Source organism: Clupea harengus, chromosome 11, assembly GCF_900700415.2.
Source record: "Clupea harengus chromosome 11, Ch_v2.0.2, whole genome shotgun sequence".
NCBI lineage: Eukaryota > Metazoa > Chordata > Actinopteri > Clupeiformes > Clupeidae > Clupea > Clupea harengus.
Window position 1 is genome coordinate 22782929 of NC_045162.1, and position 27919 is coordinate 22810847.

A 27919-nucleotide genomic window follows, 5' to 3' on the forward strand; every position below is an offset into this window, starting at 1 on the left:
GAACTTGAAGGAATATTGTCTGGTTATGATATCGTCATTTGGTCCACATGGTTAATAATAATTAATTAGATCTAAATTAATGCTCAGGAGTATAACTGGCCATCTCCTGCTTCCCAACTGCATAAGTCATCAGATTTCACATCACACATCACAGCTCCTGCCTTTAGATGGATTACAAATCATTACATTTTCCACTTAACACATTTCCAGAGATCATTTGATTTGCAAAGTACAAAGTACTACCACCACCAAGTGTGCCATAAGTAAAATCAGTTTGTGGAAACAAAGCCTGTGGATTTTTTCTTCTCATTTTTGTTTTCCACCTGGTCTCAACATTTGACAAGTATCCATTGCATCCAGGCAACAGTTCAGCTAAGATGAGTCTCAGATGTCAGTTATAATTTGCTTTGATTAAACACTGTTCTGAATAAAAACAGATTCTTGCAATGAACCAACAGATCTCCCCAGAGAACCAATTACAAAACGAGGCCACAGGCCTTCTTCCAACCTCAGCTTGAGCAATCTATATTCAAACAAGGTGTTTTGTTCAGTCCATATATCTCTCACAAGCATGACACTACAGCCTGGTTCTCTGATTGGCTGGCAATTCATCCTGGTCAATCCCCCACAGGAAAGTGCGCAGGCGTGTAATTTCCTTCTGCAGTTCAGGACTTGGGATGGGCTGGGAGAGATCCAGGCGTGGCGTCTCATTTGGGAGAATGAGGGGGGGATGATCCAGGAAGCTTTCAAAAATATCTAAGGGAATAAGACAAATGATGTCAATATGTTGGATAAGAGTACCAGAGGTTGGCGGGATGTGACTTATAGGCTTATAGGGGGATCACCTACCTCCACTGAGTTCTGTACCAGGAGGTGGGGCCCAGGAAGCAGGTGGGGCTCGGGTCGGGCCCAACTTATAATGGGTCAGGAGGTGATGAAGCTGAGCTGAGCTCAGCAAGGCATGGTCCTCCAGGAGACTTGGCCATGAAGACTGAGAAGAGGAGAGTCCATCAGACAGAGGAGAGATTTAGGACCAAAACCCTCAGATGGCCATCCTTAAACATTGTGGTGGCAATGAATATTATGATGACTTTCAGGGTGACCACTAGTCTCTTAGGTATATGGTGATTTCTACACAGAGCATGAGGTGTAAAACATGTAAAATGACCTGATATGTTCATATACGCAACCCAGACTGGATCAAATCAGAAATGTTCTAATTTTACCTGGATCAGGCGCGTCTTGGGAACACAAAGGAAGTTCACTGTGACTGAAAGTTTCTTGAGAAACTCAGAGGCAATGTCACCCAGACCAGCGCCTTGCAGCCAGTCCAGGACCAGGTCAAGACTGGTCCGAATCTGAACTGCTCTTGACCAGGAAAAAAGCCCATCTGACAAACAAGATCACAGAAGATGTTTCAGATGCTATAAAGAACACGTTTCATACTGTGTTAAACTTGTTGCAGTTTCTATACTTTACTCTCTTCACTTTCTCTCTGCCCAGTGGACTCTTACCTCTCTCCAGCAGGGTATTGAGCAGGGAGGTGTTGGTAAAGAAGAAGAGGTAGCCGAAGGTCTGAGAGGTGAGAGGAGGAGAAAGGCAGGCGTCCCGGGTGAGCTGCAGTGAGCAGCGGTACACCTCCACCAGTCCTGCCACTGTGGGAGGAAGAGTGGACACGTCGTCCTCTTCCTCCCTCTCTTCTCCTCCTCCTCCTCCCTCTGCTTCACCTTCACCACTCTTGCACTCCTTTGTTGTGCTCTTTTTCTTCCCCTTCTCTTCACGGGAGAAAGGGTTGGTCTCCAGCAATGCTGGCAGGAGGGAATACAAGGTCTGGAGGAGTGATAAAAGAATACAATAGAAAGAATAACTTTAAAACACAATAGTTGCAAGAAGGTAGCCAAGAGCCTGTAGGAAAATGCTCCGTGTTTTTCAAATCCAAATTAGCACACCATACATTGTGGTAAAAGCCTTTGTATGGTCATTTCTTATGTTTGTGTGTCTCCACAGAATATCACCTACTTATGCATTCTTACCTTTGTCAGGTGATAAACACACTGTTGGAAAGTGTGCATGATAACATCATCAAGCTGTGTCAAGGCTTCTGAGCAAGTGTCCATGTCGGCTGTAAGAACAGGGTCACCTGGAGCTGCGGGTCAGAGAATCAAAATATTTGAGAATATTAAATATTAATTAAATATCTGAAGGTTAGTTGCCAGATTCCATGAAAACGTTTAATCAAGCAGACCCCTGTGTGATTTTTGATTCAAATCTCACAATGTATAATACACACAGTGCTAATGCAAACCTATTATGGCTATCAAATAAACAGTGAGTAGTGGTTTTTGTTTATATCCACCAGTTAATTGTTTTGTCTAATATTTAAGTGTAAAGTTCAATGCAGAAGAGTACACAAAACGGTAGGAGCTAGGATAGACAAAACAAAGGACGTGTGCCACAGGGGATTTTGGGATAGCAAATATTTTCATTGGGACGTAATGTTTTGAATGAGCATGGTTTTAAAAAATAGACATCATAGAAAAAGTCCAAGCTCACCCTCAAACTCCCACTCTTTCTCCATGGCCTCGACCTTGACCTGAAAGAAATTGAGGAGTTCGGTGGCGTTTGACATCCAGAACATCAGAGGACGGAGGTCTGTTGCCAGCTGCTGCACACTGGGGGTATTTAGGTCACCATTTGGATCTGTGGGGCTGGGATTTCACAAAGGTCAAGGTCGCGTAGTTGTAAACTACCATAAACACGCAATATAGCCTACATTATGTGTAACTGAGAATACGTCAACATTTCTTGAGCCTATGTTATACCCACAAGAGAATGTTGCGGTTAAAACAAGTAACTATGACTGCAAGACATTAACCAGTTTTATAAAGCCAGTTATGGGTATACAGCTCCATACAGAAATGGAAGGAAAATGCAGACAGATTATGTAAAGTTATGCCGTCCCCATCCAAAAACTCTCCAACCAAAATGTAACCGAGTACTGTGAAAACCGTCAAGAACCACAAAAATGTTCTTACTTTTGTGTGGGATGCTTGTCCCCAAATTCTTTTATGTTGTCCTGAGCGAAGGAGCCAGGGAGAGGGGGGAAAGAGAGATTAGACCAGATTCAGCTGAATGACGGAGGGAATGTCTGACTGATTCATCCGGACAATGACAGCACATTTTCCGAAGGAGTGGAAATTACATCAGTCTACCTCTGTTTACAAACTCCAGCAAAATTCCAGTGAAAAACCATCTGTCTGGGCTATAGCTGAATCTAAAGCCCGATCTCAAAGAGCACAACATTTGGAGACAGCAGACCATTTCAGGGGGCAAGGAAAACATCAGCAGCTCTTAAACAAATCCATCATCTGATCTAACATGTTTATGTAAACTCCAAACGCTTCTGTCTCCATTACATCTCTTGGCGAAGCATTGACTGCATTCCCATGTTCAACAAGGGAGTATTAAGAACATGTCTGTGTACATATTTCAATAAACTTACAATCATTTAGGCCTGTGCTACAAAAATGTTTATAGGGAGCACATAAAACTGTTGAAATTATACAAATGTTATCACATTTTCCTAATAAAGTGTCTCTGTCTTCTGTTCTGCAGCAACCACCTGTTAGTGCCTGGATTTTTCCATCCATGCCATGGATCTGTCCATTTGGGTTGTAATAATAAATGCAACTGTTGTGATGTTTGCACATACATTATAGTGCTGCAAAGCATCAGATACTGTATATCCTCTTTTAAAATAATGATGTTTTGAAACACTGGTGAAAATGCTGGTGAAAAACAAAATGTCCACTTGACCATCAGCATGCAATGCTTCAGAGTTACAGGGCATTTGGTCCAAGTCATGTGAAACCAGGACAGGCATGTCTTTATACAGGTGACACTTCCATTTATCACTTCCATTTTCTTTTAAATTCAACAACACAACAGAGTGGCTGTTAAATCTTTGTTAGAGCATTGAAGTAAGGGTTTGGGTTAGATGGATTTAGCACACCACATAGTTGCAGCTTTACCTGACTTGCTGCTGGTCAAAGAGTAACTGCCTTTTTACATTGTATTAAAGATAAAGATTTTATTAAAGAAACAGTCATGAGAAGTAATTAGTAATTAAAGGTATCAACTTCGAGATCTACAGTGCTGAAAGTTTCCACTCACCCACACAATTCCTTTGATGTGGGTGGCTGCCTTTAATAATAGCTGGGGCGTGAGGGCAGGGTCCAGGTGTTTGGAGGCATAATCAATCATGACCGACAGGAGATAGGCAGGGGCAAGAGCGCCACCTCCTGAGTCAGGGGAAGAGTTCTTAGAGATGATCTCCTTAAAGAAAATGATGGAGAGAATAAGAGCATTGAAAAGAGTGTGCTGTGACCCATTCATCTTGACTTGCATTGATATTTGCTTCTTTCTGGTGTTAGTGTAAACACCTGGTTAACTCTCTCTTTCAGCTGTCTCATAAACACCTGCAGTGTTTATCTGTGGTTGAATCACTGTATTTTTTTAAAAACCTGAGCAAGCTTGTCTAAACGGAAGGTACAAGTGGAGAGGCCCTGCCTGTTATTTCAAACATGTCTAATCAAATGATTACAGACTTTGATGGCAAATAAGAACAGTTTTAGCTGCAGGTCTGATCTGCAACAATCTTTTATCCTTCATCTTCAGCAGCCTGCCAGCTATGCAGAGTTTTGGCAATGCTCTTTTCGGTTCAGTACTTGTTCCTGTAATTCCCTGGAAATAAAAGGCACCTAAAGTGGCCTCTGAAGGGCTCAAATAACAATGCTCAGTTGTCTCAAGTGCTTATCAGTGCCAGTGTTTGCTGAAAGTAGGGCTCTCCAGTAACAACGTTCATTTGTTTCACCGCTCACCTGTAGCAGTATGTCTACATGTCTGGGCTGGAATCTTAGCAGGGCCTCGGTGGAGCCCAGATACTGCCTCAGCACTTCCTGTCGGTCCACCACAGCTCCAGGGCCGCAGGAAGCAGATGAGTCGGCTTGCCAGGGAAGGGGCAGAGCAAGTGGAGGAGCCGGGGTCACACGAGGGTCACGGTACAGGAAGAGGAAGTGACCCCCTAGTCCCAACAGATCCCCTGGCTTCAGCACCGCCTCCCTATACAGCGGCGCTCCATTGTGAGTGACAGCTCCCCCTCGGAAGGGACGCACCAGTGCTGAGAAGGTGCCAGAAAATAGGAAGAGGGGGTAAGTGGTGTAAACCACATCACACATTGCATGGCAACTCACTTACAGATAAGTGTGATGTATCAACACACACTACACACACTGAATGAACAAAGAGCAGACAATTAACTGTTGTTCCCACTGCCAGTGGGAACCACCAGGGACGTCATGACTAGGATTTAATTACAGTTCTTTGGACAAGTTTGGATAAGATGGTGATATTTTGATGCACCACAATTCTGCAAAGTTCTCGTTTTTTCTTAAAGGGGTTTTACAAGAAAAGTATTATATCACAGAACTAAGAACTCCAATATCCATTTCATGGAGGTAAGCAAATGGTTTTGGTTACCTTGGAGACCTATCAATAGAATCAATACACATTTTAAATCCAAATTCTTCAACAATTGATTGTTGACATCTGACACAATTTACTATATAGACATGTGCTTGGTCTGTGAGCAAAAAAGCCAAGACACATTTTTCTAGCTGACCTGCATGCCTAAAAAACAGCTCTGCCACACCAGTCACTTTCTCTAACACAAGGGATCAAAAGGACATCTAATAGTTCTGCATACAGTTAAGTAGCATATTTTTTTTATAATATTCAGGAGTGGTATAAGAGTATCACCTTAAAATGCTACCAATACTTAATACTTTCACTGACATCCATGTGGCTGATCCAGGGGTCTATATCTGTGGGTTACCTTGTCCTCGAGGTTGCTCAGGTATGGCAGAGTCTCTCCTGACAAGCAAATGTCGGACAAGGAGGTCAGGGGCTGAGAGGAAAGTATCCACTTTCAGGGGCCTCTTCCCCTTCCTTTCCCTCTCTCTGTCCTTCTCCCGCTCTCGTGGGGTTGGCTTCCTCCCAAATATGTGTGTGTGCCCGGTCATTATGTACAAAACAAAGTCCTGAACAAATAACAAGGAGGAAAAACAGACAGACAGATAGAGGGCGAGGGATGGAGGTAGAGGAAGAGAGTCGTCTGTTATCTTCTATGTAGCGGTTGTGGAAATCAGAAAATCTTGAATTTTAAGTTAGATAAAAATGCATGGAGATAAGGAATGAAGTGTGTTACAGTTTTCTACAATTGAATCGTGTGTGAGGTCATTGTGCATGGTGGCTAGGGACAGACACAGGCCCTCTGTGGTGCTGTATTGCCTGCTTTGGGCATTGTGTAGCTCTCTATAGCTGTTTTGTGCTTTATGTTGAATGGGAGATTCTCTCAAAGGTAGGGAAACAGTGATGGTATGTGAAGATTAGAGGGATGCAGGTATGATGCAATGTGCCAAGTGTGATAGCGTCTCGGACGCAAGTCTAGCCTTGCTCTGGTCGTAGCCTTGCAGCAACAGGAAATAGGGGCGGTCTGTGGGCGGGAGGATCAGACTCTGTGACATCACTTCCAGGTCACAGGCGGAGATGTCCCTCTCCTCTTCCACGACTCTGGTGCGCCTGACCACTTCACTTCCCACCATCGAACCCATGACCTTTTAGATAAAGTATGTAGCAGGGTTAGCATGGTCCGAATGGTTCGATCAGCCCTTCCTCTTTATGCAATGCTATTTTGGGAGATCCCAAGATACAAACCTCCTATTTTCAACAGAGGAAATGCTCTAGTTATTTATTCTTTGTCATTTTCCCCTCACTCACCTCTGATGCCTCTGTAGCCATCATGCTCACAATGTTCTTCCTGTCATTGGGTCCGGCACTGCTGTTTTGGGCATTGCCTGATCTTCTAGGGTCATTGGTGGCATTGTTGCCTTGGCGACGTCTCAAGCTCAGGTTCATGTCACTGATGCTTCTTCTGAGTTCTGAGTTCCGCGCACGGTGGCCCCGTTCATTCTCCTCGGCTCCACTCCCAGATGACATACGGCTTCTCCTCCAGCGAACTGAACATACATTTACATTTACATTTACATTTACTCATTTAGCAGACGCTTTTGTCCAAAGCGACGTACAAGGGAGAGAATAGTCAAGCTACGAGCAATAGAACCTGGTGTAACAATAAATAAATACTACTTTACATAAGAAATATAACAAAATGAAATAAAAAGAAAAAAGAAATGCAGAAATGTAACTGCTGTAATTGCAAGTTACGCACTAGTCGAAATGCATACAAGATACAGAGTTGTTTTGGTGGTGGTGGTATCTGTCAAAGCCTTTACAATAGATCTCACAGTATTATTTCACTGTACAGGAGGTTAGTTTAGTCTCTGCAGTCTCTTACCATGAGAGTTCTCTCCCTCTCTCTCTCTCTCCATTTCTCGGTTCCTCTCGTCCCTTTCATAGTCTTCTCGTCTTTGGATTTCAAAGCGCCGCTCATAGCCATCCTTTGGCCGCCACATGTCCACAAGGAGCAAGGGACATTCCCAGGGGGCCACACCCCTCCGACATTCTGTTTCCCATTCGAAGGTTCCATCTGGCCGGTGGAAGGGCTTTCCAATGACATCACACAACAGGAAGTCCTCGGGGGAATGTTTCTGGAGAGCTGAGCAGGTGTGAGAGGAAGTGAGACTATTCAGGCTTTCATAAAGGGACTTTCTTGTTGCCATTGTTCAATACTTTTTACTGTATGTCAGGGAAGGACAACAATTTTTTGTCAATAATGCCCCATTTCAACATAATAATGATGGTTCAATAATATTGCTGACCGATTTACAGTCCTACATTACAGTTGAGTATAAAGTGATCAGTTTGACTCTCATGTATAGTGTAAAATCATTAGTATGAGCAAGAGTAGCTTGATTATACTACTCATGGTGAACATCACCCAACATCCAGGCCATGTGGTTATAGGGAGTGGCCAACTTGTCTTACCTGAGTCATCAATTTCAGTGTCCCTCTCTCTCTCAGTGTAGCGGGTTATGACCTGTGCAATGAGCTGCCTGGCAGTGGAGCGGATGTTGGCCAACAGACTTCGGTAGTTGGCACCACTGGACAGAGCATCCCCGTAGATCTTAATGAGTCCAGGAGCAGAGGATGAGGCTGGGGGTAAGTAGTGATGAGTGGAGGGGGCAGCAGAATGTGCCCACAGCTCCCTCTCGCGGTCCCCTACAGCCCGGTCGCGGTCACTGTTGGAGCGTCCCCTCAGGAAGAGGTGGGACAAGCGCTTGGTGCGGGACTGAGGGGCAGCAGGACGGGGCCTCAGGAACGCAGGGGAAGGAGAGGGGCAGGGGGAGGGGGCTGTTAGGGAGGGTGTGGAGACGGACAGGGCAGAAGAGGGAATGGAGGAAACTTCATGGAGGGAGGTGGCATCTGAACTAGTGTTGGATCTGAAAGAGCAACACAAAGAGGATGACATGAAGAAAATGGATATGGGGAGAGAATGACAACCCCCCCCCCCACCCCCCCTACACACACACACACACAGAACGAAAGTTTCATTACATAAAATGTTCATAGATGTACATCATAGACCGTATAGAAAGTTTATACATATTTGAATATACACGCACTCTTTGAATAAATAGAGATATCCAGTTTTACACTTCCCAAGCTTCACAAACAAAAACAGCCACACACAGTGCTCAACCCATTCAAACCCTTAATTTACTCTTCTCTCCGTCAGTATCACTCGCATTGGGATGTGACACGTTTCTTTATCCGATTGGAAAACACTCTAACCAAATTCAGGCATTACATTCTGACAAAGGTACTCAGGCAAATGTAATTGCAAGATGCTCTCTACGACATTTGGTAAATGAGTTATGAGTGAAATTTTTACAATCTCATTTGAATTGTAAGGCATAAGCAAAATGAACAGATGTAATGTACTTCAGGGGCATTTAAGTCTTTTTCAGTGTTACTTTGGTTGTAGAATAGCCTGGCATTCTTATGGAAATGTCAGATATTTTTCAATGAAAACATGCAGATGTCTGTGGGTGTGGTATGTTAGGGAACAGAGGGGACATTGAGAGGACTGACTTGACTGACGCAGCACTAGGCCAGCGGGCTCCCAGTTTGGCAAAGTGTTTACGGGGAGAATTTATCCACAGGCCCACTGGGAAATGGAGCTTCCTGGAACGCGGGCTGCCAGATTCTTCCATCTGAAAGAGAGGAGGGGGAGGGGGTGATGTGGAGGGGAAGGTAAGAAAGGAAAGGGTCGATACATAAAAACAGAAATGCCCTATTCAGTGTCCTGTATATTGTATTAGAAGGCCAGCTTCACAAGCATAGATGCTTACGTAGTTGTGTTGCCCTTGTGTCTGTCCTAAATCTCATTCGGTTTAATCCAGTTATCTTTCTCTCTCCAATCAGTTTTCAAGAATTGAATCATAGTTATGATGTCAGTCAGGAAGACTGAAAGAAAATGCAATTTTGAGTCACTGGGACAGCAGGGCAAGGTTGGGCTCTGTTACGACGCTATGACTAATATTTCACAAGAGACACATCTTTATTGTTTAGTGACAAACACATATTGCTGAAAAGATTGCAAAAAGAAAATGTTTCTCCAACAAATAATTAAAAACAGTCTCTCTGGCTGTGGAAAGGCTGGGCTAAGCAAAGTCCCCCAGGTCAAACAGACGTCATGTGAGTTTACCCAGGGTGGGTGAGAGAGGCATATCTATCAACTAGCGGTGCAGTCCACAGGGCTGAAATTTTGCTGATGTATTTTGTTTGTTTAAAAGTGAGCACAAACCATGCAATTCCACTTGCACGTTGTAGTAATATTTCATGTTATTTTTCAATCCACACCCTCACACTGTCCCTCTCTGGCCCCATGTCCAAGGGGAAATCCCAAAACAGAGCAAGCCACAGGTCATGCTGTCTCTCCCTGCTTCAGCGAAGAGATCATCATATTTTTAACTCACTTAAAGTCTTATTCAGCACTTCTAAGAGATCTCAGCCTCTCGCTCTTTTAACCCAGCCTCTCTGCTATTATCTAAGTTCACTTGGTTAAGGGTAAAATACAAAAGTTAAATCAATACACACACACCAGACTGCGTGATGGTGATTGATAGTGTAGATATGTAGGCAAATATGGTGCAGAAGCCAGAGTCAACAGCATAAAACAATTATTTTCAGAATAGAGAAGGTAAAACACTTCAAATGTAAATATCAAAGCACACTATGACTTATTACTATGACAAATCTGTCAGACTCACTCACAATAACTTGTTTTTTTTCTCAGTTGCTGTTCTTCTGCACAGATGTTTTCGATATTCCAGTTTTTTCAAGTCGTTTAACAATCTACTGTATAGTACTTCTTCTTCTTTCTCCAGAAACAGGATTAAATTCCATTTTGAAAATGATGGCCCGTTAATTGCTTTCCTTTCCTCATCTATACTTCAGTGTACAACTTTTCCTCGATTTTCACATTTCGCTCATCTTTTGCTCCGTCCTCTCTGCAACAACCTCTTCTTACAACTTAACTTTCTTTTGCCTTTTCCCACTTTTTCTTTCTCTCTCTCACTCTGTGTCTATAGATAGAGAAGCAAACCCATTGTTCTAAGTGACAGAATTTCCTTCCTTCTCACTGGACAACACCTATATCCTGAGAGAGAGAGAGGGAGAGAGCAAAAGGGAGAGAGAGGACTGGAGAGTTGACTAAAATGGGGAGACAGCTTATGTTGTCGTATACACTACCACCCCTAATCACGGTTGTACATGTATACCTATATACCGGCACAAATAATGAAAGTGGAAGTTAATTTGATGCGTATTGTTCTAAACAGATGGTCAGATTGCCTAATACTGAACAACAAAGGACATTTGGATACACAAAGGGGGGTAAGGAGCAGAAGAGACCTGCTAACCGAGCCAGACATTTAATTAACAGAGAAGAGTGCACTTTAGATTCATTGTACAAATGAGTCACTTAGGCTATGAGAATCTAGAACAACTTGGTATGGGGATTTTAAGATGACACTTTCTTACTTTTGTGGATATACAAATGGCAGAGGACAGAAGGACACAAATGATGCTGTGCAAGGTTAGTGTTGTGATGACATGGTATAATAAGGAAGCTTTCACGTGTATAGAAATACTAGCATGGAAAAGGTAGACAACATGGCTGGACAGGAAGCTGTACTAAGAGGGACATCTGTGACCTTTGACCCCATCTACAACAGGAAGATTGTAACAGGAAATAAGAAAAAAAGAGACAGACGTAAAGAAACTTCCCTGTGAAAGAAATTAAGTTTTGTGTCACCGTTTATTCACAGTTATGACTAAACAAAACATTTTGTCCCCTTGATAACCACTTGTCTGCTGTTGCACATCTGCTGTTGTCTCAAGTGATTAAATGCATGATGACTGAATGCCTTTGTCTTTCCTATTTCTCTCTCTGTATCCATCCATCTTTTCCCTTCTCATCAAGTATATCATGTGTGCCATTAAAAACCTGACAAAGGTCTTAATTATTATTATTATTAAGTAGTTTTGCCTCACCCTTGTCTCTATAATGGGGGTACCTTACCCTGTAAGTCAGTCTCCATATATTTCAAACGTTTTTTATTTCAAAACCTAGAGTGCAAATGAAATTCAAAGTCATTCATTTGTTGTGTGCAGACAACATTTAAAGTGAACAACTGCATTAGTATCTAGTAGATTCTCAGACAAGAAATAATGACATAAGGTTGCGAATGCTCCTCTGCGTCAGTTGTCGTCTTCTTTCTATGTTTGCTTTTTGCAAACAGACGAAAGCTCCACATGGCTCCAAATGTTACAGGGGATTTTCATAGAGTGAGTGTCCAGCAAAATATTTGTTTCAGTAAATCTGTGCGGAAGCTGTCCAGCTGAAGCTCTGGACCGTCACCCAAGCTGGTCCCTCATTTCCTGGTCTTGTTGGATCCAGGTCTACCCTTCAAAAGCAGGAAGTCTACAGTTTTAAGTAATTCATTCTTTAACCTGGCTAATCTATTTGATATATTTTGAGGACATTTACTGATAAATGTTTTTTTATCAAACCTGGACTGGATGGATTTTAATCAAACCTCAATTGCATATTTCTAGCCTTTGTACCAAGTTTGTCAAGAGGAAATGGTCCCTCAGCTGGAGGAGAAAAATGGGTTCCTTTGGTGACAGAGAGGGACAAATATAGAATGAGCTCAGTTCTGTCCATCCTGTTGATTTCAAAGAAAAGGTGGAGCTGTGGGAGAGAAGACAACAACATAAAGCGATGATTTATTAGGCTAAAGCCAGGCCCTACACTTTCAAGCCAGGCCCTACGTTTTCATTGTCTTTCTTTCTTATCTAGTTATGAAATTGTCCACTTTCAACAAAAAAATTGGTTGACTAATAACTGGATAGGTAGGCCTCTAAGATATGACACCACAAATGTAACCCGCAAACATACAGAACCCTTCTTAATTTACCCGTGGATTTGCCCCATACTCAGTGCCCCCGCCCAGCTTCACGTCGACTCTTTACGTACTACGGCATCCCATAATTCCTTGCGCTAGGAAATCTTCACGAGAGGACATTTGTAAGAGGACACATTCGGAAGGTAGGCTAAAACGACAGATATTGTTTTTTTTGTTTTTTTTTTAGAATAATCGGTCGCGTCTGTAAATGAGATGTCTTCCTTAGTAACCAATGTGTATTAATCATATAGCACGTCAATATTGCTAGTTAAATGAAACAGTTTGAACCGTTTTTTCGCCAAACTTAGCTAACCGGCTAGCTGCTGAACTAACGCTAGCAAGCTAGGTATTGTAAGCTAGTTTTCCCATTAGATAGACTCGTCCCAGCTATGATTTGTGCTAGCTATCTTGCGAGTAGCTAACAAGGTTACCGAAGGTCCTTGTTCCTTTAAATCAGCCAATTAGATAGCTATGCTAGTTGGTGTTCAAAATGAGTGAAGGTTATCGAGTACCTCATTGCTATCCGTAACGGTATTTTGTTGGTGGATTATTAGAGGTGATATTCATCCGTACAATTGAAATTGCACTTGCTAGCTGACATACCTAAGTCTCAGCTGGGTAGAGGTGGTTGTTATGCTATCTGGCATGTTGGTAACGAGCCATCTGTAGCTGACAGTTTGTAGGGCGCGATTATGACTATGATTTTTGCATATGTCATCATTACCATCCTGTTTATATTTGTAGTGAGCCAACAAGTCACTAAATATGGCCGATCACATCGAGGAGAAGATCAAGAACTACAGGACGGCACCTTTTGACGCCCGCTTCCCCAACACCAACCAGACACGAAACTGCTACCAGAATTATCTTGGTAAATTAGTTGACAGGTTTTATACAGATTTTCAATTTGTCTCTGTAGAGTTTATGCATTTCACAAATTCCATAGATGGTTTCATGGAGCAGTTGTGGGAAAGGTTGCTTTTCGTGACTTAAAGACCAGGTTGATGGTCAGGGCAAGGTTGCTTCATATGGTCCGCTCCTCCTTTAGCTCTGTTAAAGAAAGGAACTATAAGTTGCTGGTTCATACATTTATAGGTCATCACTCACATATGTTGCTTTGCTGCTGTGGACATGTATATTGCTGCCCTGTGAAATGTTAAATCTATGCCAGAGGTGCTGTTGCTGATGCTCCTAACTAATACTAAGATAATAGAAGAGATTGGCACGAGAAGGAGAGGAGAGAGCTGTTAATGAACAGGCTTGAGGTCAATAAAGTTAATACATGGGCTATCTACACTATTTATAATTAACTGTCCATTACCACACACATCTTGACCTCTGTGAAAACTGAAGACATGTTTATTGGAAACAGCTGAACAGGGCCAGAGGTACATATTTCAAATACAATTTTCTTGTGTTAAATCCACAAGACAACAATTGTGAAATGGTCGATTTCTGAAAGTGATATAGGATATATATATACTCTGGTCAGGACACAGGTGTTCTGTGCTGCTACATCTTAATGCTAAATCCTATTGTGAGATTCAGTGTCGTCCTCATTCTAATCACAAACACTCTGTGGAATGCATGAGCAGAGTAAGCCCTGTACATTCAGATCAATCCCTCAGGAACCTGTTTTCCCTCCACAACCCCTCGTTGCAGTACTTACCAGTAAATAGATTCTATAGACTGAAACATATAGGCTGTATTCAACACTTGTCTCTGACGGTGAGTGCATTTGAACTGTTATTGTACACATCATCTGGTGGATAGAAGGAAGTTCAAACCATAAAGCTTTCAGATATCCTCACTTAATGCACTGTTCCCTGTTTCTCCCCTTCAGACTTTCACAGGTGTAATAAGGCCCTGTCCGACAAAGGCCAGGAAACATCCCCATGTGACTGGTACCAGAGGGTCTACAAGAGTCTGTGCCCCATGAGCTGGGTAAGACTGCCTTATTAAGGTCACTTGAAATGTATCACTGACAGTACATGAGCCTCTGGCTGCCACTGGAACCATGCTCATGTAAATAGTTTTCTCAATCATCCCATTTCATTTGAAGCCAGTTTATGATTTATCATAATTCATAACTGCTTACACTGTCAAATTCTGCTGAGAATGTAAATGTCATTAGGTTTCCCAAGCAATATGTGAAGGGGACGGGTAATATGCTCTATGTTGGCGATACCTAAGACTCTTTTTTTTTTTTTTTTCCCCCTTGTGTTAATGTGAATGACTGTAAGTGAGAGACAAAAGGCCCCACATTGATAAAAAATTCTTCACTGATGGTGGCACCGTTCACTAATACCACAGCAAAATTGCCCCCCAGTGCCTGTATAGCAACCAAGAGGTTTGTACTGACAGGTTTGTCAGCTTTGGCTCACAACATGTGCCCACAGAACTGTGTTCAGTACAGTATTCCTTTGTTTGGCGTAATGTTCCAGCAGTGCACTTTAGGGCAGCTCAATTTGGAGAAAAAGTAATATATCGATTATTGTGGACAATATTGCGATATAATAAACAAACTGTCATGACTGTACTTGCTTGAGCAGCTCAGTAGCGTCCCCTTCAGCTGTTCATAAAACAGGCATGTGAACTTTCGTTGTTTTTTTACTGGACAATCAAAACAATTGGTATGATGTTACCCTGTACATTAAGGTTGAGGGTGACATTGAGCTGAATTGACGACTCCAATTATGGCCCTTCCTGTGTTGTTTGCAATGGCTAGCTCCTTTGCCTGTGAAAGAGTTGCAGAAGGTGGCCCTCACAAGCTCTGCCTTTCTTTTCTGCTTGCCATGAACACATGAATAGGCCATTATAAGTGTAGGCAACACACCTCATCTATACTCGGCATAAATGAGAGCTTAATGCATTGCCTACCAATTGATTAAGAACAATCCTATTTAATCCGGACTTCTTGCAGGTGCACTTTCAATTGGGGTTGCAGTTGAAAGGAGTGTTAGAATGAAATTATCCATAACACAATAGCACTATATTCATACATTTAGCAAAGGGAGTAGCATTAACAGTGGGTAACAGGTACATTGCAGAACCGTGGCTATAATTAAATGATCCTAATGGACAAGACGACATAGCCTAGCCTACAAGAAAACTGTATCAAATTACGAATTTACTCTGATGGCAGTGCACTGCCAACAAGCTTCCCTGACCTTTAAGGCCACCATGGTTGACTTTCCTTAACCTTCCTGGATGATCTCGAGTACAATTTTAAGTAGGATAAACTCCCTTCGGACTACACACCGGATAGTCATGTGACCATACACTGCACTCGCGTCATTGGCTAAACAGAGACTGATTGGTCATCTCTTTATTATGGGCATAGATAATGAGCAGACTGTACATAAACGGATAATAGGTTGTCATGTTCACACACACACATTTTTTATTATAATTAAATCACAGTCTTTGGCAGTTATACATGAGATCAAGCAACGCAATGTAGTCCTGTCTTTTCTTTCTGCTTTTAGCATATTGGTAGCAACATCTTCCGACAACAACAGTTACAAAAGACCAATTGATAACTAAATTTTAACTCACCAAATGGTTGGCCTAGATTTTCCACTGGTGTTGTTTCGCTCACACCTTATTTCCGCCAATTTTGCAAAAACACAGGAAGTGTTAAAATGCTAACACTAAAAACTGCAAATTTCCGGTTTTCTTCCACACTATAGTGTCAAAGTTGCATTAAGATTGGTATTGAAGTACTTGCCAACCTATATTTCCCTATGATATGCTCACAACTGAAAACTAAAAATAGGGCTTTAAAGACAAGCTGGCTGTGCTTGTGGCATGTGGCACACTGATTAGAGCTCTTTCTCAGGTTTCTTCTCCGAGGATGCTAGAGAAGGCCAAGCTCAGGGGGACATAGGCTTGATACAGATTTGTGTTCTTTGGTCTCATGCTGAATTACACTCTTTCCTCTCCAGAGCACATGGTCTCAGGGAGTAGTGTGGTGTGTGATTTCAAACAGCCATCAAGAAGCATCCATATTGCAACCTGAAGCTCCAGATGCTCCTAAACAGTGCCACATAACCTATTATGGTATTCTTTCTTTCAGGTTGAGAGGTGGGATGGGCAGATTGAAGATGGAAACTTCGCTGGAAGGGTCTAACCGGACCATTTTCCTTCCATATAGAGTACCTCATGATGTTTTAACCATGTCTCGCTCTTAAATCTGTTCATGTGTGTTATAAGTGGAAGCCCTTTGACACCATGTTGGGGCCTCAAACAATTCTATAATATATGTCTCCTCACTAACTTTCGTTGGTTACTTAAATAAAGACGCACAATTGAACTCATTCCTATAATTAAGTTTCTCGTTCTTTGTATGGGTAGAGACATAACTGAGTGGATACATTTCACAATTGGGTTTGATGATTTACAACAGGATCCCCTGACAACCTACTCGCCCCCATCATGCAATAAATGCTACACTTTGAAAATTAAGTATTTGAGTTCATATAACTGGTTGCCCATGCCAACACCATTATGTGAAGATTATCCACTGGTCACATGAGTTAGCCTGGATACCAGACCGAATTTAGCCCCGCCCACAACATTTGAAGTCGGGAAGTTCGGTCTGGTGTCGCTCCGTTGGGGAGAAATTATCTCTGGACAGAAATTGCCGGACCAATCAAATTGTCAAGGCGGGCTTTATACGATGATGGACAGATGATCAACAGTAACGTAATCAACACACGGGTTGAATTCGTTTTCAACAAACAAGGCTGCCGCTGGAGAGCTGAAATGTATAGATTCGAGTCCATTTAGACATTGACAGTGCATTCATTTTGAAAGAGGAACAGAGAAACGCGATCAAGGCATTTGTCAATCGAAAATATGTTTTTGCCTTCCTTCCTACGGGATAAGATAAAAGTTTAATTTATCAGCTGGCCCTGGTCACATACTACGTTGTTCTGATTGGTTGTAGGTAGGTTCTCCTTGTTCGGTTGAAACACGCCCCATAATCACAGCCCAATGGAGTGGTCTCAGACTCATATTCTGACTAGAATTATGAGTATGACATCGTCAGGCTACACATGAGTATCACTGGGTAACAAAGCTTCTGCTGAATCATAGTTTTGATGTATTTTGACTTTGGCCTCGATTTTGTTGTGCTTGCCTCATTTCGAGTCACACGTTTGAATGAATTACTTTGACCCGGGTCAATTGTACAGTATGTTGGCATAAGTTATGAAAGCACCCAATAAATAAAAGAAAGCAAAAAGATTAGTGTAACATCCATCTCTAAGCATGCTGACCTCCACATAATTAAGTTTACAGCGTGAAACCTTTTCTATGCAAATTGTACAACAGGGCCGAAATTAATTGTTATTGTGTCACTAGAATCTGAAAGACACTGACCTTTGCATAGTTTAGAAAGTAGTCCCACTACTCAGGAAAGGTTATTTTCTATTAATAAGTTTAACATTGTAGAATATATGTGGCTGAACTACAAAATGGGATTAACTTTCTCATGATAATGAAGTTTCTCATAAACTGATTAAACCATATAATGTGTATATTTTGCACACTGATTAATTCATGTTTAGCTTTAATCGCTCTCTAACAATGTGCCATACAACAAAAGCATTTTGACAAATTGTTTTGTTTTGATTTAATTTTCTCCATTTTAGATCAAAGTAAATGAGGAAAATGAAATGTTCCTTTCCCTCTGGGTTAACAGCATTAGGGTAATCAGTGTATTACAGAGGGATGGGTCTACAGGCCTCTGGGCCTAAAAATGCCTCGGGACTGTTTCCTACATATTCAGGGCAGAGACTCCCACCATCTTAATTTTAATCCAGGTGAGTGTGCCCTCTTAGCTGCAGTTGGAGATCGGATCTTCGTCATCTTTCTGAAGAGGAAGTTCTGGCAAGCAGTAAAAGGAAATGTGTCACCGTTAGTTTCACCACTGACTGTAGTTCCGTCACATCTTACAGCTGTGTTTGTTAACTGCAAAAGGATGTGCGAGAAGGACACACACAAGCGTTTTGGTGAATGTATGAGAACGATCTATCCGTGTTTTGTGTTGCCTCTACAGAAACGTATATAAATCATACATCCACACATTGAGCTCCTATTGGTGCATAACAGTGGAAAGAATGATCTGCTGTCAACTTATATGTTGCACAAAAACGGTACCATAAACTGCACAGCTAGATTTAGAATGGCCAATGTCTTTCAACCATTTCAACCATTTCGATACCTTGCTCCCAGATGACAACAGAGTGCCACCCTGTGAACACAAGTGGTAATTTCTCTGTTGGAGCGTGTCCAGACCACTCAAGCCTGTTTCTCTTTCCACTAGAGCACGTCTTCTGATTGTATGAGGGATGCTCACTCTAAGGCTGAATGAAAATGAATATGTCTTAGTGCCTCTGGTTCCTTTTTTTTGTCTCTGCAAATGTCATTTAGCTGCTGAAACAGATGTTTCAGACCATACCATACTTATTATTATTGAATACAAGTTGAGAAGACAGTGGTCAGAACCTTACTAAATGAAGTCTTAATAAATGCAAGTGGTACTTGTACTGATCACTGTTTTATGCTTCGATGAGACAGCCACAGTATCCAAGTATGGCAACTACAGCCTAGTTAAGACGCTTTACACATTACATTTACATTTCAGCTCCTCTCTTATTATCTTGTCCTCTATGTATCTACTAGGGGTGGGAATCTCTTGGCACCTCACGATTCCGATTCAGAGGTCAACGATTCGATTCTAAACCGATTCTCGATTCTAAACCGATTATCGATTATCAATTCTAAACCGATAAAACGATTATCGATGCATCTCATTTTTTAAAACATTTTAGTTTGCTACTCAGAGTCTGCAATAATCGATGCCGCTTGCATTTCAACACAAAATGAATGTGTTATTATTATTATTATTAAAACATCGATTATGAACTTTTCTGAATCGAGACAGAATCGTTCTAGAGAGAATCGAGAGAAATCGAAAAATCGATTTTTCCCCCCACCCCTAGTATCTACTGTTGCAATTTGGTTGCTGCAGTACTACAGTCACAATTTAACCTTTGGCTATATGTCTACATGTCTCAGTTTGTGTTTGTAAGAGTATGTTGAGAAGAGTTTCTTTTAGAATTTGACTTGAGATGGTTTGGGATGAGTTGAACCGCAGAGAGAAAGGAAAAGCAGCCAACAAGTGCATCAAGTCCTTCAAGACTTCGAAAACCATTCCAGGTGACTACCTCATGAAGCTGATTGAGAGAATGCCAAGAGTGTGCAAAGCTGTCATCAAAGCAAAAGGTAGCTACTTTGAAGAATCTATGTTTAACACTTTTTTCTACAATGTAGAAACATTATTGAAAACAATAGAAAAAACATTGAATGAGAAGGTGTGTCCAAACTTTTGATTGCAACTGTATGTCACAATTTTTTTCCATAAGTGAGTCAGCTTGGTATACTGCATAACTATAGAAAATAAATATTCCTATTTTAGGCCCTAAATTATTGTGTTGTCCTACAGTTTGTGTATGTAAGTGTATGCTGAGATGTGCCCAAATGTCTCCGTAGTTCGTACTTTTGAAGTTCAAATATTATATATAATAATGTTTTGTTCTTTGGGTGGTGTGATACTCTTATATCCTTATGCAAAGCATAGTGCATCATTAGGTCATCTACGTCTGATTTTGATACATTTCAGCACACAGTGTTGTACTGTACTTAATTAATGTGGGAAATGACCTTTTTCCAACATTTGGTTTTTCAATTTCAATTTAATTTGGGTCAAAACACAACATGAAGTGGCAATACAAACATATCTAATAATAATAAGGATTTTCTTGTTTTGCTTTGCATAATTACAGGTCGACAGCACAGTGAAGATACAGTGCCCTCCACAATTATTGGCACCCTTAGTGAATATGAGCAAAACAGGCTTTGCTGTTTATCCTCTTGGTCTTTCAGTCAAAATATTCACAAAAATCTTACCTTCTCATTAAATTAAAATTATTGAAAGAGAAAAAAACTGTTGACATTAAATAAATATTATTTAATGTTTTGTGCAGCCTCCCTTTACCAAGATAACAGCTCTGAGTCTTCTCCTATAATGCGTGATGAGGTTGGTGAACACATGGTACGGGATCTGAGACCATTCCTACATACAGTATCTCTCCAGATCCTTCAGGTTCTGAGGTCAACGTTTGTAGACTCGGCTTCAGCAATTCTCCAGCTGTGATCCTTGGAGATTCTTTTGCCAGTCGAACCATCCTCCTCACGGCACATGGGGTCAATTTACAGACAGGTCCTCTTCCAGGCTGATTCCTTACATCTCCTGTCGCTTTAAACTTCTTAATTATTGCCATGATAGTGGAAATGGGTATTTTCAACTGTTTAGAGGTTTTCTTATATCCATTTCCTGATTTGTGCAGCTCAACAACTTTTCGTCGCACATTATCACTGTGTCCTTGGGTCTTTCCCATAGTGATGAGTGACTAAGGGAATTTGGCCTGTGTGACACTCATATTTATACCCCAGTGAAACAGGAAGTCATGGTTGACCACCTAAGAGTTCCTAATCAAACAGGTGATCTTAAAAATGTAAAAAATGATTGGAAATATATTTCAGTTAGATTTTAATTAGAAGATGTTCTAGGGGTGCCAATAATTGTGGCACACATGTTTTGGAGAAAAGTATTTATTTAATGTCAACATTTTTTTTTTCTTTCAATAATTTTACTTCAATGAAAAGGTAAGATTTTTGGGAATATTTTGAGTGAAAGACCAAGAAGATAAACAGCAAAGACATATTTTTTCATAGCCTGTTTTGCTCATATTCACTAAGGGTGCCAATAATTGTAGGTCCAGCCTAAATGATAAGGTCCTCTCTCTACTGATGTGGAAGGCCCATGGAACTTGTGCAGGGCTGCGGTGATGGTCTTCAGCATCCTGGGGAAACAGATTTGGTTTTGGTGTTCTTTCTCCCACTAAGAGGCTGCGGGGGGGGGGGGGGGGGGGGGGGGGAGAGAAATAACTTTTATATTTGTCATTCAGTAAGTTATGAACCATGATATAATTTACATTGTCTAAGTATGACTCATATTATAAGCACAGTAAAGGAAAATCACTTAAAGGTGCTGTGTGAAGGATTTATGGGGAATCTATTAGCAGAAATGGAATATAGCATTCACAATTACATTTTCATTAGTGTAGACCTGTAACTATGAATCATGCTTTTGTTAGTCCTTCATATCTACGGGAGTGGGTGCTCTTCACAGAGTCTGCCATGTTGCATGGCTGTGTTTCTACAGTGGCCCAGAATGAACAAACCAAAACACTGGCTCTAGAGAGGGCCTTTCGCTTTTTGTGGCACCTGACAACCACCGTGGTTTGTCCTGTATGCTTGGAAAGAGAGGGGGTGAAGAAGGGGTATTCAGCTGGCTGTAATCTGTTACCTCACCGCTAGGTGCCATTAAATCCTACACACTTCAAAATCACTGAATTTCACTGAAAATCCAACATCTAAAAAAAAAAAAAACTTGCCTGCAATTTCTTCTGAGGACATGGGCTGAACTTTGTCATGGGCTGTCACTTTAAAAGACCTGATATGCATTTGATGAAAAAGTTAGTAATCAATACCAAACTAGATATAGTATTATATAGAGAGTATTTTTTCTTTTATATACAGTGGGGAAAATAAGTATTTGAACCCCTGCCGATTTCGCAAGTTTGGCCACTTGCAAAGAAATGTGTGACCTATAATTGTAATAGTAGGTGTATTTTAACAGTGGGAAACAGAATATCATCAAAAAAATCCAGAAAACTGCATTTTATAACATTTATGACTTAATTTGCATTTGATGCAGAAAATAAGTATTTGAATCCCTAGCAAAACATGACTTAGTACTTGGTGGAATAACCCTTGTTGGCAAGCACAGACGTCAGACTTTTCTTGTAGTTGGTCACCAGGTTTACACACATCTCAGGAGGGATTTTGGTCCACTGCAGATCCTCTCCAAATCCTTAAGGTTGCGTTTTCAATGGGAGGGAATGAGGGAATGAGGTTCAAGCCCAATATTCCATGTTACATGGCCCCATCCATAGTCCCCTCGATGCAGTGGAGTCGTCCTGTACCCTTGGCAGAGAAACAGCCCCAAAGCATAATGTTTCCACCTCCATGCTTGACGGTGGGGATGGTATTCTTGGGATCATATTCAGCATTCTTCCCCCTCCAAACGCGGCAAGTCGAGTTGATGCCAAAGAGCCTGATTTTGGTCTCATCTGACCACATCCTGTCTCCCAATCCTCCTTAGAATCATTTAAGTGTTCATTGGCAAACTTCAGACGGCCCTGTACATGTTCTTCCTTGAGCAGGGGGACCTTGCAAGTGCTGCAGTACTTCAAACCATTACGGCGTAGTGTGTTGCCAATGGTTTTCTTGGTGACTGTGGTCCCAGCTGCCTTGAGATCATTCACAAGCTCCACCTGTGTAGTTCCGGGGTTATTCTGCACCTTTCGGATGATCACCGATACCGCACGAGGGGATATCTTGCATGGAGCCCCAGACCTAGAGCGATTGACAGTTGTTTGGTGTTGCTTCCCTTAACGAATAATCGCACCAATAGTTGTCTGCTTCTCACCAAGCTGCTTGCCGATGGTTTTGTAACCCATTCCAGCCTTGTGCAGGTCTACAATCTTATCTCTGACGTCCTTGGTCAACTCTTTGGTCTTGCCCATGGTGGTGAGGTTGAAGGTGTGAAGTATGATTCTTTGGACAGGTTTCTTTTATACACGTCACCAGTTGAGATCAGGTGTACCTTGTTAGGCCTAATGAGGACTAATCTGTGTGCTTCTTGGGCACATAACTGGTCATTGGGAGCCAGAATTCTTGCTGTTTGTTTGGGGGTTCAAATACTTATTTTCTGCATCAAATACAAATAAAGTCATAAATGTTATAAAATGCAGTTTTCTGGATTTGTTTGTTGATATTCTATTTCTCACTGTTAAAATACACCTACCATTACAATTATAGATCACACATTTCTTTGCAAGTGGCCAAACTTGCGAAATCGGCAGGGGTTCAAATACTTATTTTCCCCACTGTATATACTGTATATATTTATGCTCTCTCGAAAAACAATAAAAAAAACCTAGTTGAAGGCTTCAGGAAACCTGTAGAGGAAGTTGGTGAACCTTGGGGTTCCTTGTGCCCTCTCTGCAGCCATCTCCTCCTGGCTCAACTGGAGAAGCAGTCTTCTGCCATGTCCTGGCCACTGGTTCCGCTGATCTTGGATTGAAAGCCCATGTTAGGTGTACTGCACCCTGAGCAGCCCCTGGGCCTTCAAGACAAATCATTCATAATCTGTGTCACCATGGTGGTCAGAAGACTTATGTTTTCCCCATGTCTCTGTGTATGATAACTGGATGTTAATGAAGGAGCACCTTCCTAGCAAGCTTCATTTAACTGTGCGAGGGCACCATCCATTAGTTGGCCAAAGAATTATACTCTGAAATGAGGTGCTGGAGGCGATTCACTAGCATGTCAGGTGGCCTCAAAACTCCACTGGACAGAAGTTTCTCCATATTCATCCTGTTTCCATGGCAGTTTCCATGGCGTTAATGGCTGTGGTCAGATCAGCACACCCTGAGGTGCCTGTCTCCTTAATGTGGCAAAATTCTGAATGACACTTGAAACTGTAGACCTAGCAGAGGACAACTCTGATTGACGGCCCGCGAATGAGACTCTGGAATACGAGCATCCATTACAGAGGTCCCTCAACCGCTGACAAGCTGTGAAGAAATGCAGGACTACAGCAGGCCTCTTGATGGACCTGATTTGGTGGCTGGAAATGTCCAGTGAGATGGGAGCCCTTTCAGGAAACAGGTGAGTGCTTGTTGGAAGAAATCAAGAATTGTTTTATACAGATTATAGAAGGATTTATAACTGTGAATAACATAATTTATATATTTAGTTAATAACATAATAGTGAATTAGGTGAAGAATCCTTTGGTAAGAATGGTTACCCAAAAATCATCCCAGTGGTTGGTTCATTATAGGCAAAATTGCCATGATGTATTTTCTCCATGGTGTAGAATGCAGTTTGTTGATCTGTAGTTTTGTAAAAATGGTAGGTAGAAGGTAAAAGTACTTTTGGTCACTACAATTGCTGGCCTGGACTCATTATGTCCTCCTTACAGGATTATTCCTGGACACTCTGTTACACTACACTCTGTTACACTACAGAGGTAGATGAGGTTTTAGCTTCCGTATGGTACCGTTCAAAACTAGGCCTATGTAAATACTACTAATAATTAACATTATAATATTAAGATCTGAAATCACTACAATGAGACCAAATGGTCCACATTAATTCATGTCAGTTATTATAAATAATGGCATTTTGGGTTGATTGTGCATGAATGTGGTAATCCAAATGCTTAGTTTACATGTTCCCGAGTTAAATAAATTATTAATGCATACATTCCATGATTTGTTTGGCCACAAGCAATAGGCAATATTTACGTAGGCTATGCTATGCCTAAAACAGCCTTACATGTATACACCTATAGGCTACTTGGGAAGTGTGGTCTTATTCCGTTTCAAGCTCGTTTATCCTTATTGAGTTTCAAGTTTCAAATCAATGTCCAGTGAAGTAGCCTAATAAAAGAGAGGTGCGTGGTAGATGGTACTGCACTTCCCTACATTTACCTCAAGAGGGAGTTGTAAGTTAACATTAACTGCAGACTAGAGCCGCGATCTCAGGTTTTGTTCCCATATCTCTAGCAAATTGCAGTCCACTATGTAATAATAATAATAATAATGCATTTTATTTGTAGCGCACTCTTCATTCAAAAGAATCTCAGAGTGCCACAGAGCCAGTACATAGTAAAAACATAGTAGAAACAAACTATAATAATAAGATAAAATAAAACTAGTAAACATAAGCATAAAAGTGATTTATCACAAAGTCAAAAACGCCTTCCTGAATAGAAATGTTTTTAGGCCAGTTTTAAAAGAGTCCAGCGTCTGCGTTGCCCTTAGGTGGTCAGGGAGGCTGTTCCATAAGCTTGGCATACCGAGCAAAAGGCCCGGTCGCCCATGGTGCGGAGCTTGGTGTTAGGGACCCGGAGGAGCGAGCTGTTTGCAGATCTGAGGGTGCAGGTTTGGGGAGTAATTAGTAGCAGCTAAGTGAGCGAGATATTGGACAGGAAATATGTTGACATCCTAAAACCTGCAGTTTCAGTAGTGAACTTTTATTTGGATTAGGCTGAAAATGTGCACGTGGCTACGTTTCTGATATTGTGAAATCATTCAGTGACGTAGGCCTAGGCAGCTTTCACTTAAAGCTACTGTAAGTAACAATTTGCTATTGCGAAAATGTATGCTCTGACAAAACAAAGCATCTTATAGGCGTCGTCGTGTATGACTAAAATCTGACTGTAACAGGAAACAGGAGATAGACATCACTGCTTTGGCAGAAAGTGGTGACTAGGCTAAGCACTGTTGAGGTTAACAAGAAATGTTTAAGTGGTGCCCTGACCTGGGAAAAGACCTGTAGTCAACGTTTTGACTAAATTAAACATATCTAAGACCAGCACCAGCAATCCCTGATATATACAGTGGGGAAAATAAGTATTTGAACCCCTGCCGATTTCGCAAGTTTGGCCACTTGCAAAGAAATGTGTGATCTATAATTGTAATAGTAGGTGTATTTTAACAGTGAGAAACAGAATATCAACAAAAAAATCCAGAAAACTGCATTTTATAACATTTATGACTTAATTTGCATTTGATGCAGAAAATAAGTATTTGAACCCCTAGCAAAACATGACTTAGTACTTGGTGGAAAACCCTTGTTGGCAAGCACAGACGTCAGTCTTTTCTTGTAGTTGGTCACCAGGTTTACACACATCTCAGGAGGGATTTTGGTACACTCCTCTTTGCAGATCCTCTCCAAATCCTTAAGGTTGCGTTTTCAATGGGAGGGAATGAGGGAATGAGGTTCAAGCCCAATATTCCACATTACATGGCCCCATCCATAGTCCCCTCAATGCAGTGGAGTCGTCCTGTACCCTTGGCAGAGAAACAGCCCCAAAGCATAATGTTTCCACCTCCATGCTTGACGGTGGGGATGGTGTCATATTCAGCATTCTTCCCCCTCCAAACGCGGCAAGTCGAGTTGATGCCAAAGAGCTTGATTTTGGTCTCATCTGACCACATCCTGTCTCCCAATCCTCCTTAGAATCATTCAAGTGTTCATTGGCAAACTTCAGACGGCCCTGTACATGTACTTCCTTGAGCAGGGGGACCTTGCGAGTTCTGCAGTACTTCAAACCATTACGGCGTAGTGTGTTGCCAATGGTTTTCTTGGTGACTGTGGTCCCAGCTGCCTTGAGATCATTCACAAGCTCCCCCTGTATAGTTCTGGGGTTATTCTGCACCTTTCGGATGATCACCGATACCGCACGAGGGGATATCTTGCATGGAGCCCCAGACCTAGAGCGATGGACAGTTGTTTGGTGTTGCTTCCATTTACGAATAATCGCACCAATAGTTGTCTGCTTCTCACCAAGCTGCTTGCCGATGGTTTTGTAACCCATTCCAGCCTTGTGCAGGTCTACAATCTTATCTCTGACGTCCTTGGTCAACTCTTTGGTCTTGCCCATGGTGGTGAGGTTGAAGGTGTGAAGTATGATTCTTTGGACAGGTTTCTTTTATACACGTCACCAGTTGAGATCAGGTGTACCTTCTTAGGCCTAATGAGGACTAATCTGTGTGCTTCTTGGGCACATAACTGGTCATTGGGAGCCAGAATTCTTGCTGTTTGCTTGGAGGTTCAAATACTTATTTTCTGCATCAAATACAAATAGTCATAAATGTTATAAAATGCAGTTTTCTGGATTTGTTTGTTGATATTCTATTTCTCACTGTTAAAATACACCTACCATTACAATTATAGATCACACATTTCTTTGCAAGTGGCCAAACTTGCGAAATCGGCAGAGTTCAAATACTTATTTTCCCCACTGTATAGGTTAGGGATATTTCCTCTCACTGGGGGCCAAAGTGTCTTTTTGTATCAGGTTTTCTGATAAAAGATGTTCTGTTTGCTTGGATCCATATAAATCAACGGAGAAGATGGAAAACCAGCTGAATCTCCGATTCAATATGACTCACAGATACTTATCTCAGGGTACTGGACACACAAATCATAATATTCCATAAATTGTGTTCCTCTACACCAATTTAATCAAAATGTGTTTTCTGTTTCTTTAACAAAAGCCATGGTACCCTAGAGCAGAGGTCTTCAACCGGGGGTCCGCGACCCCCAGGGGGTCCGCGGAGGTACTGCAGGGGGTCCGCCAAATTATTTCATCTGAAGCATTTTTTCTCTGTTCCAAAAATTAAAAACGTCCAAAAGACTACATAAACATAAACAGAAC

At 41.6% G+C, this 27919-nt stretch overlaps 2 protein-coding genes and 1 long non-coding RNA gene across 3 annotated transcripts in view; 1 reads left to right on the forward strand and 2 right to left on the reverse strand.

Annotated features, from left to right (window-relative positions):
* Nucleotides 1–10605, reverse strand: part of rasip1 (Ras interacting protein 1) — a 10681-nt gene extending 76 nt beyond the window's left edge. Inside the window, exons 1-16 of the mRNA XM_012833531.2 lie at nt 10297–10605; nt 9112–9233; nt 8005–8459; nt 7415–7675; nt 6838–7076; nt 6510–6674; nt 5894–6098; nt 4881–5179; nt 4174–4335; nt 3036–3076; nt 2554–2708; nt 2034–2146; nt 1515–1830; nt 1227–1390; nt 850–991; nt 1–756 (exon numbers count right to left, since the gene is read on the reverse strand). The exon at nt 1–756 is cut by the window's left edge and continues 76 nt beyond it. Coding sequence (XP_012688985.1) covers nt 578–756; nt 850–991; nt 1227–1390; nt 1515–1830; nt 2034–2146; nt 2554–2708; nt 3036–3076; nt 4174–4335; nt 4881–5179; nt 5894–6098; nt 6510–6674; nt 6838–7076; nt 7415–7675; nt 8005–8459; nt 9112–9233 — 3018 coding nt within the window. The 5' untranslated portion in view covers nt 10297–10605 and the 3' untranslated portion in view covers nt 1–577. The remainder of the gene's footprint in view (nt 757–849; nt 992–1226; nt 1391–1514; nt 1831–2033; nt 2147–2553; nt 2709–3035; nt 3077–4173; nt 4336–4880; nt 5180–5893; nt 6099–6509; nt 6675–6837; nt 7077–7414; nt 7676–8004; nt 8460–9111; nt 9234–10296) is intronic.
* Nucleotides 10606–11322: 717 nt separating this feature from the next.
* LOC116222414 lies at nt 11323–13193 on the reverse strand. Its single transcript, XR_004164633.2, has 3 exons — nt 13095–13193; nt 12123–12277; nt 11323–11990 (listed from the first exon to the last, which is right to left on the reverse strand). It is a non-coding gene; the product is annotated as an uncharacterized LOC116222414 (long non-coding RNA).
* On the forward strand, nt 12526–16810 carry LOC105905520 (cytochrome c oxidase subunit 6B1). Its single transcript, XM_012833530.2, has 4 exons — nt 12526–12634; nt 13236–13362; nt 14335–14435; nt 16570–16810. The coding sequence occupies exons 2-4, from the start codon at nt 13257–13259 to the stop codon at nt 16621–16623; spliced, it is 261 nt and encodes an 86-aa protein (XP_012688984.1). The 5' UTR covers nt 12526–12634; nt 13236–13256; the 3' UTR covers nt 16624–16810.
* Nucleotides 16811–27919: the final 11109 nt, after the last annotated feature.